A 14,211-nucleotide genomic window follows, 5' to 3' on the forward strand; every position below is an offset into this window, starting at 1 on the left:
GCCTTTCCACTCTTCATTTTCTTGATGGATTCCTTCACTTCCATGGCTGCTATTTGTGGAACTGGGCCAAAGATAGGAGGACAGCTCATTATAGGTGGAAGTGGGAATTTGTCATTGTTGATGTTAGAGAAATCGTCACACCAGCGTTGCAGGATGTTTACAGATTTACTCAGCATCTTGTCATCAGCATCCCTGACTGGAAGACATGGCCAATATGTTGTGTCCATCATTGCGTGATTTGGCAAGATGATACACCATGTTCACTCCTTCTGAAGTTTCTAGTTTGGCATACATTTGTTGGAAATTATTGTTCTTTGCTGTGCATACTGCTTGCTTTGCTGCTAGTTTCAGCAGTCTATAGTGCTAGTTTCAGCAGTCTATAGTGTTCCCAATCAGAGTGTAGGTGCGTTTTCTGCCATGTCAAGAAGGTTTGTTTCTTTTTCCTGATTACTAGTTGTACTTCCTTATTCCACCACTATGTCTGCTTGTCAATATATTGTTTTCCTGGTTTTGTTTTCCCCACAGTTATCTCTGCTGCTTGATGTATCTGTTGCACTGTTTTGTTCCACATAGCTTCCACTGACTGGTCGGAGTTCACACTGAAGTTGGCAAGAGCGGTGTACCAGGTTTTGACTATGCTCCCTAATTTTTCACCATTTAAACTTTGCCGGGTTTAGAAGCTGTGCTTGCTCTGCCCTCCACTACTTTTAAGTAGCTCAGAATACCATAAGAGAAGGTAACTCCAAAGAAACCTGGTGAGCATTTAAATCTCGATAAGGTACTTTTTCTATCCAAATTCAGTGCTGAGGGCTCTATTTGCTTTATGATGTCCATAAATCTATCATTTACAGTACTGAATAGCAGCAGCTAGACTTGGTGATTCGTATATTCAAATTTAAAAAATACTAAAAAAAAGGCTGTATTCAGCTATTACAATTGTTTTCTGCTGGGGGGCTGAGGGTATAGGCTCAAAGGCTCAGGGTTATATTGATTTGAAGTTTAATTTTTTCAACTGTTACTGTTTAGTTGCTTTTAGCAGTATTTTCTTTGGCCGTTTCCACACGGGCATTTAATGGCGGCCTGGAGACGGCAAAAACGCCGTCTCCAGGCCGCCATTCGCACAGGGGGCGCAGCTGCATCGCAGCTGCGCCGCCCTCGCGCCGCCTGACCGCCGCGAAGCCGGCGTTTCCCCAGAGTGCTCGGAAGCGCTCTTGTTGGGGAAACGCCACCGTAAAGCCGCTGCTGAGCGAACGGCAGTGGCTTCATGATGCCTCCCCCCGCCCTCCTGGCACTTACCTTGTCCCCGGGCCTCCGGCGCGTCGCCGAGGCCTGGGAACACGCCCCCCTGCCCTGCTGGAGCAGGCGCGCAGGGCCAGGGGGGCGTGTCCCCAGGCCTCGGCAACGTGCTGGAGGCCCGGGGACACACCGGGTCGGCCGGGCGCCGGTGCTCCGTGGCGCCGGCTGCCCTGCTGTTTCCAGGACCGTCCGTGTGGACGGTCCTAGCGTCGTCGGGTCAGCGTCAAGTACGCCGACCCGGCTGTTTCCGCATTCATGCAACTTTCAAGCAACTTTCATGGTGGCTTCAGGAGACCATCCTGGTAAGAACTCCCTGGTCTGGTGAACTTTGCTTTAGGGAGCAGTAGGATATGGGTCCTACCCCTTGGGGGGTCCATAAAATTGAACCCCCTGAAGCAATGTTCATCTGATGGGGGTGCATTTTTAAGCTAGCAGCACCAAACTTACAGGATATCTTCAGGAGACTATCTTAATGAGACAATCCAGGATTGGCTCAGGAGGTGCAATTTTATGGACCTTCAAGGGGGCAGCCCCCATCTGCCATTAGCTCCGATTGGAATCAATGGGAGTTGAGGCAAGAGGGTTCATAACATTGGGCCCCCTGAACCAAACTTTACCAAACCTGTGTAGTCTCATCAAGAGAGTGTCCTGAACACACCCTGCAAGTTTGGTGTCACTAGCTTAAAAATATGCCCTTTACAGGCCGACATCTGTATAAACAGAAAGAACTGAGCGAATAGGTCTAGAAAACCAACAGCGGGAGGGGAAAAACCTTAATGAAGCAGCCAGAGGAAATGCACCATGGCCTTTGATATCTCTATACAAATGAACAAAGCATGGGAAAGCATGGGAAATAAATAAGATGAACTCAAACTCTTAACACAGCAAAAATATATTATATTATAGGCATCACAGAAAGCTTGTGGGATGAGTGTCATATTCGAACATAAGAATTGAAGGGTATAACCTATTTCAGAGAAACATCAAATAAGAAAGGAGGAAGAGTAGCATTATACGTACAAGATTATTACAGCTGTGAGCAGGTCCATCATTTAAATCCTGCAAGCCAGGTTGAGAGAATTTAGATAAAAATTAAGGGGGAGAGAAACAGCACTGATATCATTGTGGGGATCAATTATAAACCCCCATGCCAGTCTGAAGAGATGGATGATGTATTCCTAGAACAGATGACCAAATTTTCAGAAAGGAAAGAAGTAGTAGTCATGGGAGATTTCAATTATCCGGATATTTGTTGGGAGTCAAACTCTTACATGACAATCAGGTCCAACAAATTTCTTACTTGCCTTGCAGACAATTTCATGGTCCAGAAGGTGGAAGCAGCAGCAAGGGGAATGGCTATTTTAGATCTGCTCTTAACCAATAATGATGACTTGATTGGTGGAATAGAAGTGGTAGGATCTTAGGGGGGAGTGATCATGTTCTCCTGGAGTTTGTTATACAGTGGAAAGGGGATGCTAAGCGTTGTTATACACGTATTCTAGATTTTAAGAAAGCAAATTTCAGTAAGCTTAAGAATCTACTAGGTGCGATCCCGCAGTCAAAAATATTAAAAGAGAAGGGGCTGCATGATTGCTGAGAGTTTCTTAAAAGTGAGATCTTGAGTGCACAATTTCAAACAGTTCCAATGGGGAGGAAAAATGGGAGGGAAGGAAACCAAAATGGATGTCTAAAGAACTTTCAACTAAGATTTTAAAAGGACATGTACAAGAAATGTAAAAGGGAGAAAATCACCAAAGAGGAATTTTTTTAAAAAATAACCAGGATGTGTAGGGAGAAAATCAGAAAAGTTAAAGCTCATAATGAGCTGAAGTTTGCCAGAGAGGTTAAAAACAACAAAAAAGGCTTTTTTGGTTGTCTATAGCAAAAGGAAGAAAAAAGATAGGATAGAATCACTGCATGGAGAAGATGGCAAAATGCTAACAGAGGATGGAGAAAAGGTAGAACTACTCAACACCTTCTTTGCCTCAGTATTTTCCCAAAAAGGAAATGGTGCTCATCCAGGGGAAAATGAAACAGAAGATACAGTAGGAGAAATTCAGTACAGAATAAAGAGCTAGTGCAGGAACACCTGACTACTTTAAACGAATTCAAACCTCCAGGCCCTGATGAGCTACAGGGTATTAAAAGAAGTGGCAGAAATAATCTCAAAACCATTTGCTATAATCTTCAAGAACTCCTGGAGAACAGGAGACGTCCCAGTGAACTGGAGGAGGGCTAATGTTATCCCCATCTACAAAAAGGGGGAAAAGGAGGACCCTAATAATTACCGTCCAGTCACCCTGACATCAACACCAGGGAAGATTTTGGAGCAGTTCGTTAAACAAATGGTCTGCCAGCACTTAGAAGAGAATACTATGATCACAAAAAGTCAGCATGGGTTTCTGAAAAACAAGTAATGCCAGACTAATCTTATCTCTTTTTTTTGATAGAGTGACAAGCTTGGTAGATAAAGGGAATGCTGTGGACATAGCATACCTTGATTTTAGTAAAGCTTCTGACAAGGTGCCCCATAATATTCTTTCAAGTAAGCTGGTGAAATGTGGACTTGACAATGCTACTAATAAATGCATTTCTAATTGGTTGACTGACCAAACTCAATGGGTGCTCATCAATGGCTCATCTTCATCCTGGAGAGAAGTGACTCATGGGGTGCCACAAGGTTCTGCCCTGGGCCCACTGCTATTCAATATTTTTATCAATGGCTTGGATGATGGAATAGAGGGCATGCTATCAAATTTGCAGATGACACCAAAATAGGTGGGGAAGCTAATACTTCAGAGGACAGAGACAGAATTCAAAATGACCTGGACAGATTACAGAGCTGGGACAAAACAAACAATGAATTTCTACAGAGATAAATGTAAGATACTATACTTAGGCAGAAAAAATGAAATGCACAGATATAGGATGGGTGACACTTGGCTTGACAACACTACAACACTACAAAGGGATCTGGGAGTCTTAGTAGACCACAAACTGAACATGAGTCAGTAGTGTGATGCTACAGTCAAGAAAGCCAATGCACTTCTGGGCTGTATCAATAGTAGTATAGTGTCGAGATCGAGGGATGTAATTGTACCTATCTATCCTGCATTGGTTAGACCTCACCTGGAATATTGTGTAGAGTTCTGGGCACTGCAATTCAAGAAGGATGATGACAAGCTGGAAATGGGTCCAGAGGAGGGCAACCAAAATGGTAAAAGGTCGGAAATCCATGCCCTACAAGAAGAGACTTAGGGAGTTGGGTATGTGTAGTTTGGTGAAGAGGTGTTACTAGGAGACATGACAGCCATGTTTAGATATCTGAAGGGATGTCATGTTGGTGAGGGAGCAAGCTTGTTTTCTGCAGCTCCAGAGACTAGGACCAGGAGTAATGGGTTCAAGATGAAGGCAGAGTCGTATGACTTATAGGAACATGGGGTCACCGGGCGCATATACTTGGCCAGGTGCTGGGAGCCCCCCTCACATGACCAAAAGGCGTGCACCCCAGTCGCATGCCACCAAGCCCCACCCCCAGCCTCCCTGCAGGCCGGCTCATGAGCCTGCCTGAAGGGAGGCGGGGAGGCTTGGCAGCCTGCCTCGGCTGCCCACTGCCACTGAGCCCCACCCCTGGCCTTCATGCAGGCCTGCTTTTGCCCTCCCCAGGCTGTGCCAGACTTCACAGAGGCCGGGGGTGGGGCTCAGCCTGCATGGAGGCCAGGGGAAGGGCTTGGCCTGCACGGAGGCCAGGGGCAGGGTTCAGCATTTTGGGGAGGGCAAAAACCAGCCTGCAAGGAGGCCAGCGGCAGGGTTCAGCACCCCAAGCCGTGCCCCTGAGCCACACCCCTGAGCACTGCCTGTGGGGAACATGGGGGGGTTGCCCGGAGAAGGGGTTGTCTCTGGGTGCCATTTCCCCCTGATACGCCTCTGGGTGAAAGAAAAGAGATTTCATCATACCTCAGGAAAAACTCCTGAGAGTAAGGGCTGTTTGACAGTGGAATGCACTACCTTGGTGTGTGGTGGAGTCTCCTTCTTTGGAGGCTTTTAAACAAAGGATGGCCATCTGTCAGGAGTGTTTTGATTATGTGTTCCTGCATTGCAGGGGGTTGGACTTGATGGCCCCTGTGGTTTCTTCCAGCTCTATGATTCTATTAAGCTAGTAAGGGTTAACGGATAATTCACACACATACACGCACAGAAAGAAACATACATTTATATGCCATGGAAGCATATTATGTTACCATGTGGTCCTGAAGAAACAAAATATTCCTTGAGATAGCACAGTATTTCTTGATCTATAGGACTGACACTTTTGGCTTTATAATTAATTTCATAGTAGACAATGGAACCAAGGGAAAGTGGCTGTATTTAGGGAACATTTTACAAAAATTTACAAAGAAACAAATGGGAAGAAGGAACTCAGTATCTATCCCACATTTCAGGAATTGCTGAACAGACTAGAAGCAGGAGAAAAGCCTAGGAAAATTTTCAACAGGTGAACAATGAAGAAGGAGGCGAGATAAGAACCAAGATGTTAAAAGAACCACCATGATATCTGAAGCTGAGACTACAGAAGTAAAACTCTAATATCATTACCAAAAGAACTCTGTCAATAATACTGTGTACCAACTTCTAATCAACATGATAAGTATACAGAAATCTTGCAGCTAACAGTTCTGAAAGAGCTCTAGCTTCTTTAAAAAACAACCACAGTTGAATGTTATCTTACCAACAATGAAATACTAATGGATGGAATGTCCAACGATGAACCCTCCACTAATAAGTGAGCAGGACTCATAAAGGACTCATGAAGTGAGTCCTGCTCCACCACTGGTGAGGGACATTCCATCCCCATCTCAGAGTAGCAGCACCAAAGACTGAGCAAGCCCTTCCTGCCTCCTGCCACCCCTGGCTTGCAGATCAGCTGATGCGTGTGCCAAACAAGTCCTCCTTGCTTCCCCCCCCCCCCCACAGCAATCACCCTGGTCCCAAACAAACCCTTCCTGCCTCCCCCCATCCACAGCAACCACCCTGGCATCAAACAATCCCTCTCTGTTTCCCCTCCACCCACAGCAACTCCCCCCCCCCCGCCCAGCCTCTCCCACCTGCCAAAGACAAGGTAGACTGGCAGTGCAGCAGAACATGGCCCCCAGCTGCCCTGCTGAGCCTTTCATCAGCCTTCTCATGCCTCTGTCCACCCTCTCCTACCCCCCCCCTCCCAAGACAAGCTGGGAAAGCCCAGTCCCCTACTTGATCTCACCCTCCATTCTATCTAGGCCCACTGTATTCCTTACCCTACAGCAGGCTTTACTGCTAGCAGAATTTAAACTACATGACTAGTTTCCCTCAAGCTGTGAGAGTGTTGACTGTGTAGTTGACTCAGAATCTCAGCTCTTTCTTGGTGGCAGTTCTATTTCCTCTTCCCTTTCCTTCAAGTCCAGTTATTTATTGACTCTTCCTTCCTAGTCCTCTTTCTTCATTTGTTGCCTGTTCTGTAGCATCCCTTTTGATCTCCTAGCCTCTGAGCTACTTCTCCACCATCTTCCTTACAAAAACTGAACAAAATTACTTCTACCAGATAAATCACAACACATTATCACATAAGACAACTGCAGACTTAGATCTGGAAATTAAACACAAGGTTATTTTTCACTGGTGTAACTCATTTATGATACAAAATGAGATTTTCATTAATTCCCACCTCCCCTGCAACTCATGAGCAATCCAAATTATTGTTCCTGAGGAACAGTATAGGAGTCTACAGTGGAAGGGGAAACCAGTGGGAAAAAACTGCCTATCCTTCTGAAGGCAGAATTCCCTCTGCAGCCAATACCTGTTCTTTAATTTAAATGACATCTTGGTACTTCTTTTAAAACACTAATCCAATTTAAGACAATGGACACCATTAAAATAATTCAGATTTACCTTCACATTTCTGTGTTACTTCATTCTGTTTGTGGCCACTAGGGCACTTGCACTCATATGAACTGACTGTATTGATGCAGTTTCCCCCTTGGCAGATTCCAGGAATAGCCTGACATTCATCAACATCTGCAAATAAAACAAGGAGTTAAAACTGGTATGAATAATGAATGCCTTCAGGTCCTTAGCAATCCTAGAAAATATATCTTACCTGATTGCTACTACAATGTACACGGAAGGTATTCTAACTGAAGATAACAAGGGTAAGAGCCTACGGTAGCATTTTTAAAAATACGCACTTGACCATTACAAAATCATCTGCTCATTTCTTTTCAAAAACCATATTGCTTTTCTGTATTCAAAGTGCCCTACAAGGATGATTAAAAACAACATAAATCATTTTTGTTCATGTTCATAAAATTTCCTTTTAAAAAAAGTTTGAAAATTAATTATTAAGTTTGCCTCAGAACGGGCCCCCCCCTTCATTTAGGTGCACTGATGTGTATGTGTGTGTGTGTGTGTGTGTGTAAACTGCCAACTTTTATAGACCCCTCATGGGGTTTTCAAGACAAGGGATTAAGCAGAAGTGGTTTGCCATTGTTTTCCTCAGCAGACTGTGCCTTGGAGGTCTCCAGGTGCATTGATACCTATTGTTAATAAGAAAAGTTTTGTTTGTTTAATTCTCCATTCCATAGATTTGGTGACTAAGGCATGAACAGTGCAAACAAGAAGAGTTTAGAAGACTTTTGGATGTCGTCATTTAGTTACACATAGTTTATCATAACCATTGATTGCTAAACAATGTGAGTAAATTTGCAGTAAATGTTTATACTAGGTTCCTGAAACTGTACTGAGTATATTTGGAATAGTACAAACTCCAAATGCATCATTTAGACTAAGTATGGGGTAAAGCTATGTGGACTCCTGCACATCCTTCCTAGAATATATGAAGTCTGGAATGTTTGAGAGATATGATACTTTAAATAAGGATTGATTTTATCTGTTTTTGTCTCTCTCTGTGTTAAGTGCTGACTAAATCTCTTCTGACTTATGGTGACCCTACGAATTAGTGACTTCCAAAATGTCCCATCATTAACAGTCTTGCTCAGGTTTCCTACCTAATAAGAAATACTTCATGGATACAACCATTAATGGGATTCTAAAAATCTAGTAACTGGTGTCCCCCCCCCCCACAACAGCACACAGCTCCCCCCACCCTGCCCACTTACCTTAGTTGGAGGAGAAGGGTGATGGCGGTCTTGGGTAGCCTGGGGGGCCGGGCCAAGGGGCGGCTGGGGAGTCTGCCCAAGCAAGCCCCATCCCATGTCAGGCCTGGATTTTGTGGGTTTTGCTCTGTGTGAATTCTTTGCTTGTTAGCTCGCTGCCTGCCAAATGCCAGGTGCTTATCTGCTTTCCCTGGCGCTGGCCTCTGAAGGCCACTTTCCCAAAACTACTTTTCTTCTGTACTCGTTGTTTGAATGGGAGGGGGAGGGGGAAGTTTTGCTGATATGTTTTTCGTCTTTGATACTGTACTTGATCTGACTTATGCCTACAATAAAGAAACCTTTGTATTCTACAAGTGTTTTATTGTCTGGTCAAGGGGATCTTGACATCCCCACAGCCTGCCCAAGCAAGCCCCATCCCCCCATCCTTCCTTCAGGGCCTGGGGAGGGCAGGAGGCAGCCTGAAGGAAGACCGGGGGAATGGGGCTTGGTCGGGCAGACGCCGGCCCTTCAGCCAGAGCAGCCAGCTGCCCCTCGGCCCAGCCCCACCAGGCTGCCTAAGACTGCTGCCACCCTCCTCCCCCAGCTAAGGTAAATGGGCAGTGATGAGGGTGGTGGAGAAAAAAGCCTTGTTGCTCCATCTCCCAAGGGAGGGGGAGCGAGGGAGCTTTGGACAACTGGTTTGTCCAAACTGGATCGAACCAGCTGAATCCCAACACTGGATACAACCATACTGGATTGTCTGAAGACAACAAAATGTTACCTATGTTGAGTGTATAATTTTAATTCAAACGAATAAAAATATATTTTTTTTAAAAAGACAACAAAAGGGCAGTGGACTCAGCAATCATTGCATGTTAAAATTTAGATGTCTGACATTTGTCTGTGTGGCAGACTGGCAGTTGCAAAGATAATCACTCTTTGAGAAAACCTATAGCAATGTGACACTGGAGCTAATTTTGGGTGATAGAAATGCCAGTTCAGTACATTAAAGATCTTCAATCCATCTAGTACTAATAAGCAAGCCACCCTGATCCTACAGATACACGTTGGACTACAGTTCATGTGGGTAAGGTACGACATTGAAAGAAGAATGTCACTGCCACACTGCACCTTCACTGCCCTAAATAGTGTTCCATTGTTTCAGCAATAACACAATCAGAAAGTAAGGTTGTAGAAAAGTACATCCTTAGTTCTTCCATTCCTTCCACATGATGAGCTGGTTCATACACGTTAGTTCATCACCTGATGATTCCTAAATATTTTCATATGTGAACAAGACGTTCAAAATAAAACCACAGTCAGCATTTTCATGGTACCTCACATCATTTTAAACTCGGAGTCAGCTCAGGCATTTGGCATTATTCGGTATGTGGGCTGAGTAATGAAATGGTGCGAAATTAGATGACCTATATGCTTGCATTTGAAGAAGTCCAAATATTGTAAGAAAGAAAAAAACTTTGGGGGGTGGGGGAGAATGTACTGTGTTAGACCTATGGCCCTGTGTATCAAAGTATTCTTAATAAGTCAGTGTATCCATCATAAGTACACCTTTCATTTTTCCATGCTGATTATTCAAATGCAGCTAACTGTAATATTTACAATTTACAGATGTTGCAAGCAGTAAATTAATGAGCAAACATCAATATACAAGTCCTCTGGTGACTATTACTTCTACAGAAATGATATCTGTTTATGTTTCTCACTAGGGATTTCAAACCTGAATGGGATGAAGGTATTAAATAATTACAACTGATTATTTTGTTAGCAGGAAATAAAAAGGTGCTAAGTTTTCCCCTCTCTGAAGTGAAAACCTTTTAATGTTGAAGAAATTTTATTATTATTATTTTTCAGTTTTAAGCCATAGTAATATTTGTTCAGAAAAAGAAAAGTCAGTGACATGTTACACTGCACAGCTCTGTGAATGTATTTTTTCTTAAGACTTCAGAGAAGCTATTAATAGATATGCAGGTAAGTGCATAAATTAGGTCTGAAACACAACTTTACACGGAGAGGGCTCTGAGTCTGTCCAAGTCCAAAGCTTGTGGCAAGTTAATTCTCAATGGTTTTATAGGTCAATATGGTTACATGCCATATTGGTTTCAATTTCTGAAAGTAGTTCTTTTAAAGATTATAATATTTCTCATGCCTCACTCTGAAAAGGGATTGTTGAATTATTTGGCTGAGTAGAATATCAATACTAAATCAAAACTGTATTACTTCAGTTTATAAAATCCCCCCCAAACTCTGATAAGACCTTTTTTTAGTTTCTTATACTGTCCAATTTCTAGTTATTTATGCTTCTAAAGGTCAAATAAGCTGCTAAATAGCTTTGCTGTCATAACAACATCAAATAAATTACCCTGCAAGCCAAGTTGCATATTCCAAGGGACTCAATATGCTATACATTAGGTAGAATGTTTCCATGTGTCCCTGATTTTGATAATATCTGGCAAGTGAAAAAGGTTCTTTGCCTGTGTGGACAGTTTTCTAAGTAAATGACAACTACCTATGAGATTTGAACACGCAGTTCTGAAAACTTCTATTTTTGACTTCTCTTCCTGATGACTGGGAAGCTTATATGCAAGTTTAAAGATCAGAAATGCTGATAGAAATTGAGGTTTCATAAAATATGTGTAAATAAACATTGTGTAACAGCTTAGATTCATAGACTTGAAGGATAAGTTTTAGCTTTTAAAAGCACCAAATAAAACTTCTGGGGAGAAGGCTTGCCGGTTCTACCCATGGAAACACTTTATGTAATTTACAGTGCAACCCTATGCATAGTTATTTCAGTCTAAGTCCATTGAAATGAATGGGCTTAGACTGTAGAAACTCTCCTCAGGATTGCATTGTTAAAAATGTAATCCTTATGGTAGTGTTTTCCCCATATACTAACTATGGACCTTTGACTGTCATCTGCTGGCTCTTCCCCACTTAAGGTACCTAGCATCGGCCAAAGCCCATGATTTCTCCGCAGTATCTCCTGTGTTATGGAATAGGATTCTTGAAGCAGGGACTCTGCGGCCTAAATGCCCCTTTTAAATGCCCCTTTAATGGAATGTAGACTGCAGGTATTTGTGGGGGGGGGGGGGCGGGGAAGAGGTATTACAGTGCTTTCTATGTTTTAAATCAAGATTTGTAAACCACCTTAAGCAACAAAAGAAAGAAGGTGTATAAATATTAATAAATAAAAAGTCAAAGTTTTATGGATTAAAATTAAATTGATGTTTCATTTTATCAATCTAGCCCAAGTCATAGGATGGCCTGCATACAGAATGCATCACTAAGACTGATTTAAAATTTGCATGGCAGGCAGGACTACCAATGTAGATACACCAGTGCTATTCCTAATAAGGGATTAGGATGGAATATACAGAGCACTTTGCCAATAAGTTTTTTAAATGCAGTATTATCTAAGCTTTAGAAAATATTTGTCATCAAGTAGGGCAGGGTGCATGATAGGAGAGGTCTTGACCAGTGCAAGGAACCACTCAATGCCCCCTGCCCCGGGGCAATGCTTGTCAGGGAAAATCAGAAAACTGGATCCCTGGAGGGAACATTGTGGCTTTTTCACTATGGCCGTTTCTGCACGGCCACGCTGCAGGGGTGCATCGGCGTAAACGACGCTGACGCACCCCCTGGGACCGTTTGCATGGACGGTCCCAGTAGGGGCGGGGAAGACAATGCAGCCTACGCAGAGGCTGCGCCGTCCCCCAAACACCTTACCGTCACTCCGACCTTCCAGCGCGTCGCCCAGGCCAGGGGACATGCCCCGCTGCCCTGCGCGACAGTTCTGCAGTCACGGGGCAGGGGGGCGTGTCCCCTGGGCTGGGCGACACGGCGGAAGGTCGGAGGGATGGTAAGGCGTTCAGAAAAGGGGGAAATGGCACCTTCCAGCCGTTCGCACGGCAGCGGTTGGAAGTTGCTGTTTCCGAAAAAGCTCACTCAGAGAGTGAGGTTTGGAAACAGCGGCTTCGCACCGCTCAGGGGTTGCGAGGCCACCACTGTTGCGATGTAGCAGCAGCGGCCGTGCAAACCCTTCCCCAGGGACGCTGTTTTTAGTGTCCCTGGGACGCTGTATTCCGCCTATGTCCCAAAGTGCAGTCATCCATTTCCCCCATTTTTGCTCCTTTGTGCCCAGTAGATGGGGCTTCTTGTGGCTTCCATGGTTGCCTCTGTGCTACACAGTCCCATTTAAGAAGGGTTCGACAGAGAGGAAGGGCAGCCCCAGCTTAAAAGATGGAGGAACAAGGTGGTACAACCTCTTCTTCTCATTCTGAGGCCAAGAGAGCCTTTTGGGTGGAATGGACAAGACAGCAGAAGGAAAGTCCACCCATTTGCCAAGGCCACACATTACAGCAACTATTCCCATACTGGTATCAGCCTAAAACGGAAACCTCAAACTAGCAGAAAAGCAGCTGATATGAGGCACGTGCTATCAAGTATAAGAAAGGAAGTAAGGAATATATCAGCCCTAGTACACCTATTGAAAAAATAAGCATTATACATATTACATGTGTAAAATTAAAACTGAGACCCATATCTAGATGCACAATGTAAAACTGCTGTTTCCACAAGTCTAAATGTTTCTTTCATTGGAATCAAGAAACAATAATTCTGCCTGTATCTACAATTTGAAGAAGATTTTGTCCATTATAATATGTAAAAGGAAGGCTTTTAAAAATTCTTCTGTTATAATTGAATGAATGCTATTCATAAGCAGGCCCTAAATTTTGACTACTGGTGACCAAAAGAAAGTTGGGATCAACAGACCATCCATAGTTCAGGAATGGTTTTGCCGTCTATATTTACAACTAGTCTTTCTGTCCAGCTTAATGAAAATTACAGACACTCAGCACTTTTCAGGATTTATCCCTTGTTGAAATTCTGCTGTTATCTTTTTTGCCTTTGATGTTTTGCTTTTTTTCATTAATGATTTGAGACCACAAGCTGCTCAGTAGTTCAGATCCTAATTTATATTGAGTGAAGGGTATTCAGCCCTTCCTAGAAAGCAATGGGACATTACATACTTCAGAATAATAATAAAAATGCTGTTTTAAGCACTTAATGTTCACAGGCTAAATTACCACACTGTTTTCAATTTTCATTGTATAATTTTGCAACAATGTCAACTGTTCACAGGATAGCTTAGAAATATTAGTCACGCTCAGTTAACTGGCAACTAAAGCTCTGAAAGACTGGAAAAAGTCTTTCAATAGGTGTTGAAGCCAAAAAGGCAAGTGTAACACTAGTGTAACACTGAAGAAATCACTTTGGAAACTGGTTAGAATTAACTACAACCCTACAGGTAAAACTACTGTTGAACAGTAAGTCCACCACTAGACTTCATAGTTTTTATCCTCTGGATAAATGGAATCTGGATTAACATTGTATCACTATATTAAATATTTTTTAAACAACTGATGTTAGTGAAAAAATTTGCTTTTACCAAGAGCTCCAGGTCTCAACTGTACATCAGCACTGGCCGCTATGGAGTAACAAATGATGCCTTTCATGAAATGTTTCAGTTAATTCTGTTTCACAGTGAATTCAACTTCAATTAACTATGAGGAGCTGCATATCTAACTCTTTGTAACATGGATCTCCTAAAGAATGGAGGAGACTTATATCACACTGAACAAGAAAAATAAACTGAATATACCATACATCTAAAGTTGTAACTCTGATCAGATATCAGTATTTTCCTGGGACATAAAGGGCGAATCCCCACTTGAAATTGCAAGCGGATCCAAACCTGTTCCTTGTG

At 43.2% G+C, this 14,211-nt stretch overlaps 1 protein-coding gene across 1 annotated transcript in view; it reads right to left on the reverse strand.

Annotated features, from left to right (window-relative positions):
• Nucleotides 1–14,211, reverse strand: part of FBN2 (fibrillin 2) — a 203,465-nt gene that overhangs the window by 136,868 nt on the left and 52,386 nt on the right. Inside the window, exon 7 of the mRNA XM_048503187.1 lies at nucleotides 7,222–7,347. Coding sequence (XP_048359144.1) covers nucleotides 7,222–7,347 — 126 coding nt within the window. The remainder of the gene's footprint in view (nucleotides 1–7,221; nucleotides 7,348–14,211) is intronic.

The sequence above is a fragment of the Sphaerodactylus townsendi genome, linkage group LG07 (genome assembly GCF_021028975.2).
Source record: "Sphaerodactylus townsendi isolate TG3544 linkage group LG07, MPM_Stown_v2.3, whole genome shotgun sequence".
NCBI lineage: Eukaryota > Metazoa > Chordata > Lepidosauria > Squamata > Sphaerodactylidae > Sphaerodactylus > Sphaerodactylus townsendi.